Source organism: Oratosquilla oratoria, chromosome 36 (assembly GCF_046742065.1).
Source record: "Oratosquilla oratoria isolate Oo_2021 chromosome 36, ASM4674206v1, whole genome shotgun sequence".
Taxonomy (NCBI): Eukaryota; Metazoa; Arthropoda; class Malacostraca; order Stomatopoda; family Squillidae; genus Oratosquilla; species Oratosquilla oratoria.
In genome coordinates this window covers 5,711,521-5,716,520 of record NC_134812.1, presented here as the reverse complement: position 1 = coordinate 5,716,520, position 5,000 = coordinate 5,711,521, and the positions used below count along the sequence as shown (strand labels likewise).

Sequence of the window (5,000 nt, the reverse complement as noted above, 5' to 3'; positions counted from 1 at the left end):
TGGTTCCCGGACAGTAGATAATGGTCTCAATATTGCACATCTTAAACTCCATTAGAAAGTAGAAACAGTATCTCAACCATGTCCTTAATGAGTAGAAAAAATATCGAGCCGACATATCTGAATGTGATACAGCTCTTTGAAATTGACTTCGATATATACTTAAGTTTTTTTATTAATCCATTTATTTAATTATTTATTTTGCAAACTCATCATAAACTTAAAGTTATCATTTAAACAGTTTTACATACCGTCTATTTTTCTATTGGCTTTAGTCTTTTTTTCTATCTACATAATCAAGAGTGAGCGTGTGTGTGTGTGTGTGTGTGTGTGTGTGTGTGTGTGTGTGTGTGTGTGTGTGTGTGTGTGTGTGTGTGTGTGTGTGTGTGTGTGTGTGTGTGTGTGTGTGTGTGTGTGTGTGTGTGTGTATGTGTGTGTGTGTGTGTGTGTGTGTGTGTGTGAGGTGCTTAAAGAGAACCATTCTAGAAAAACACTAAGAGTACTCTCATTAGTATCTAAGTGCCGATGTTGAGGAAATGTCTTGAGACTGCCTATGTTAATGAATCCAAGACAAGAGGGCTTAGAGCAAGAAGGGCCAACATTTTTGAGTGTGGAAGCCAAAATTAGACAAATATTTGATACAAAATTTTCTCACTTGCCAACAGAGTAACATTGTAAGCTTACATACGAGTATGGGCTCTCTTTCTTCTATCGCCCAGCGCAGCATGTAGATACCAATGACCATAAACAAAATAAATGAATAAAAAATAAATAGATATGTATACCTACATACAGTACATGAATACATAAGGCACATACATCCAGAGCATACATACAGTAAATACATACAGTACCATGAATACAGTACATACATACAGGACATACATACAGCACACACAGTAAGTACATACTGTAAATTCATACATATATGCATACATGCTTACACATATACAAACATATGTATCCTCAAATTGAGTGAGAGTATAGGAATCAGCGTATATAGACCCAAAGACTCCCCCCCCCCCCGTGTCAAGGTTTGGGTTTAGATCCTTATCAACCATCTAATTGCCATAAACAAGCCCTAAACACAGTAATAGCCCCGTCCATCGTCACAAAGATTCTTGAAGAGCTTGATGAGGCCCTGGCATGCGTGGGGTAATGCCCATACTAACGACTACACAAAAACAGACACGGAAACACTCACGAAGAACCAACTGCAGAAGAGTCCCTGGTCGTTACCCTTTGCGTCACTTTGGGTTCCGTGACGCTTCACTCGTCTCATGAGTCTGAAGTCGGAGCAGATGAGCTACTCTGTGGCGCCACAAAGTCGCTCGTGTGCTCGGCTTCGCTTCTAAATAATGGAAACCTATGGGAAGCCACATCCCCGCCACACACCGACGCGGCCATGTGGCGCCACAGAGTCGCTCGTCTGCTCCTGGCCTAAAGGTAGCTGGCGATTGCCACTTACCCCGGCTATCTTAGCATACACGACTTCGTCTACGAATAAGCCTTTATCGGGTTATCTATTTCATTTTATCTTATATTAGTTTCCGGTACAAAGAAAGCTCAGACTATTTCCGAGGGACAAGTCACTTTTGTTATGAAAGTTCAAGCATCGTTTCCAAGAAAGAACAAAATTAATCCTATGTTTTTAATGGGAAATAATAGAGACAGTTCTTATGAAAGTGTAACCATGGCGCATATTTATCCATCTCGAACAATTTTTCAGTGACGAAGAAAACAGACGCATAATGCCTCCATGCCAGTTTGAAATAATGAAAGAATCTTATCAGAAAATGTGAGCTCAAGAGGGAGCTAAGGCAAAGACGAGAAACGAAGAAATTGAGTCAGATAGAGAGAGAGAGAGAATGTGTGTGTGTGTGTGTGTGTGTGTGTGTGTGTGTGTGTGTGTGTGTGTGTGTGTGTGTGTGTGTGTGTGTGTGTGTGTGTGTGTGTGTGTGTGTGTCTGTCTGTCAAATAGACGAGGGAAGAAGGGTTTATAGACGGACAGATAAGTCTGTCGTGATTTGCAGCCATTAAGATCACAAACATTATAAGAAATATTTCCACCCTGTGAACACATTCTTTCTACACACACACACACACACACACACACACACACACACACACACACACACACACACACACACACATACATACATACATATATATATATATATATATATATATATATACATATATATATATATATATATATATATATATATATATATATATATATATATATATATATATATGAATGTTATCAGAAAAAAATCAAATACTGGACTCAGAGTAACATATTTACTACCGACATTTCGAACCCTGTCCGCGGTTTGTCTTCAGGGATATTCGTATAACCCTGAAGACGACCTCCGGACAAGAGTTCGAAACGTCGGTAGTAAATCCTGTTACTCTGAATCCAGTGTTTGAATTTTTCCGATAACATGACTCCTGGACTCCAGCTCTTTACGAACATATATGAATGAGAAATTTGCTAGTGAACAGCGACATCAATCAGACAATCTCCTACTATGAGTTCTCAAGGTTTTATACCGTCGATAGTCGAGCGGAGTAAGGCGGGTGTCTTGGAAGTTTGGGTCCAGATGCAGCGGTTTCGAATCCCGTGCGTCACTGTCAAGGAGATTGTCTGATATATGAATGTATATACATCCATGTTTCTATGTATCGGCCTATCTTTCCACCTACACACATCTCTATATCTCTTACTTATTTCTCTCTCTATCCTTTCTTTCTACTTCCTTTCCTTAGCTCTATATAGGCTACTGCGCTTCTTATGTTTGTTTTTGCTACTGTTTTCCTCCTGTATGTTCTGTGTTCTATGAAATCCCAGATACTTGCCTCACCTATACCCAATAAATATGTCTATGTTTATTTGTATAACTATTTTTTTTCTCAATTTACTTCCTTATTCCCATCAGCTGTTTCATTTTCTTGTATCCCCAAAAAGTTTAACCTTTTTCTTAATTCATTATAATGCCATTCTTTTGTTTTGTTGTCTTGTTGTTTTTCTTTCCCTAAAAGTGTCCTTTTCTTTATGAGATCCTACATTTTTTCTTTCTTTTTTCTTTTGCTGCCTTACATTTTTTGCCCTACATTTTTTTTTATCTTTTTTGCTGCCCTATATTCTTTTTTTTTATCTGATTATTCGCTGACATCTTTCCTCTGCCCCCAGTGCGCTATTCTGAGTCAGCTGTCCAACACGCTGTGTGCAAGTCCTTTTCATAACAAGCTCTCGGACCAACAAATATCTCAGCAAAAAGTAAGCAACGACTCTGGTTCTCACGACTAAGTCACTTGTAAGCAACGACTGTGGTTTTCAGGACGATTTCCCCTTCCAGCAATTCTGTCAACAATAAACATCACCTTATGACAACACCTTTGCCATAACATCGCCTGATTGGCTGTCGAGGTCGCCCGCTCAGGTCGACAGCCAATCAGGAGTTATGTCAAAGATATTGCCATAGTGTGATCTTTATTTTTTTCTCTGAATTGCGTGGATGGAACAGACTCGCTTTTAAGCAAGGACGGTGGCTTTTTCACGACTAAACACTTACAAGCAAAGACTTTGTTTTACACGACAAATCACTTGTGTGTTCATCTGCATTAGGTTGATATTGACGTGAAGCGAATGTCGGTAGAGTTGATAGATCAATTGTGCATTTATTGCTTCATGGACCTTAGGAACGTGTGTGACATGGTCAATCATTGTTTTCATTCACTGCTCATCATTTGCGGTTGAGATTGTTGAAGTACATCACACAACGTATCTTGCACTGCAATTGAATTTCTGGTGTTTTCATCCATGCACTGATAAAATGTTTATTTGCACATTCCCGTATGTGTGTGTGTATATGTGTGTGTGTGTGTGCGTGTGTGTGTGTGTGTGTGTGTGTGTGTGTGTGTGTGTGTGTGTGTGTGTGTGTGTGTGTGTGTGTGTGTGTGTGTGTGTGTGTGTGTGTGTGTGTGTGTGTGTGTGTGTGTGTGTGTGTGTGTGTGTGTGTGTGTGTGTGTGTGTGTGTGTGTGTGTGTGTGTGGACACGCATGTATGTGTGTATGTCAACTTTGCACCCGTGTGTGTTTATACGTGTACGCGCGCATGTGTGTATGTGTATGTGCATGTGTGTGTGTGTGTGTGTGTGTGTGTGTGTGTGTGTGTGTGTGTGTGTGTGTGTGTGTGTGTGTGTGTGTGTGTGTGTGTGTGTGTGTGTGTGTGCGTGCACATAACTTCGCGATACGACTATTTTGATATGTATATGGGAGAGTGTAAGCGTGTGGACATACGCACATGTCTGCGTACATACGCAGACACATTTGTATTTACTGCAACCGACCAGATAATTTATGAAACTGTCTCCTTTCCTTATTCCCCGCTTTAAGAAGTCTATATCGCGGTCGAAATATTTACTAAAATTTCCAAACCAATTTGACGTTTGTCTAACTAAATTTCCTTTGCTAATCCTCATCACATGTAATCCTAATCCATTTATATCCTATTTCCAAAGCACATAATCTCACCTTTCTAGATTTACTAGGTATTTGAATCACACGTACAGTAACACAGACAAATTCAATTTCCAAATCCTTCTAGTATCATTACATATTTATGAAAAAAAAAATTACACTAAATTTTCATTTTTATGGTTTTCTTGCAAGTCTCTTCTTTCTCCTATATCTCCGTCTCTATTACCTTCTCTTTTCTTCCCCCTCTTTAGCTGTTTCTCTTTTTCTCTCTCTCTGTCGCTTTCCCTGCCATCTCTTATTCCACGCTTGTTTCGTTTAACTTAGTTTTAATCTAATTTTCCCTAATATGCTCTTTCTCAAAATTACCCTCGCTCTCTCATTCGTTTTACCTGCTATTTCATTAATATCTCTCCTTTTGTCCGTCTTTCTCTCTCTCTCTCTCTCTCTCTCTCTCTCTCTCTCTCTCTCTCTCTCTCTCTCTCTCTCTCTCTCTCTCTCTCTCTCTCTCTCTCTCTCTC

General features: G+C 39.5%; 1 protein-coding gene across 1 annotated transcript in view; it reads left to right on the top strand.

The window, feature by feature from the left end:
- The window catches only part of LOC143019022 (inhibitory POU protein-like), a 136,256-nt gene that overhangs the window by 102,161 nt on the left and 29,095 nt on the right, over positions 1–5,000 (top strand). Inside the window, exon 3 of the mRNA XM_076174724.1 lies at positions 3,194–3,280. Coding sequence (XP_076030839.1) covers positions 3,194–3,280 — 87 coding nt within the window. The remainder of the gene's footprint in view (positions 1–3,193; positions 3,281–5,000) is intronic.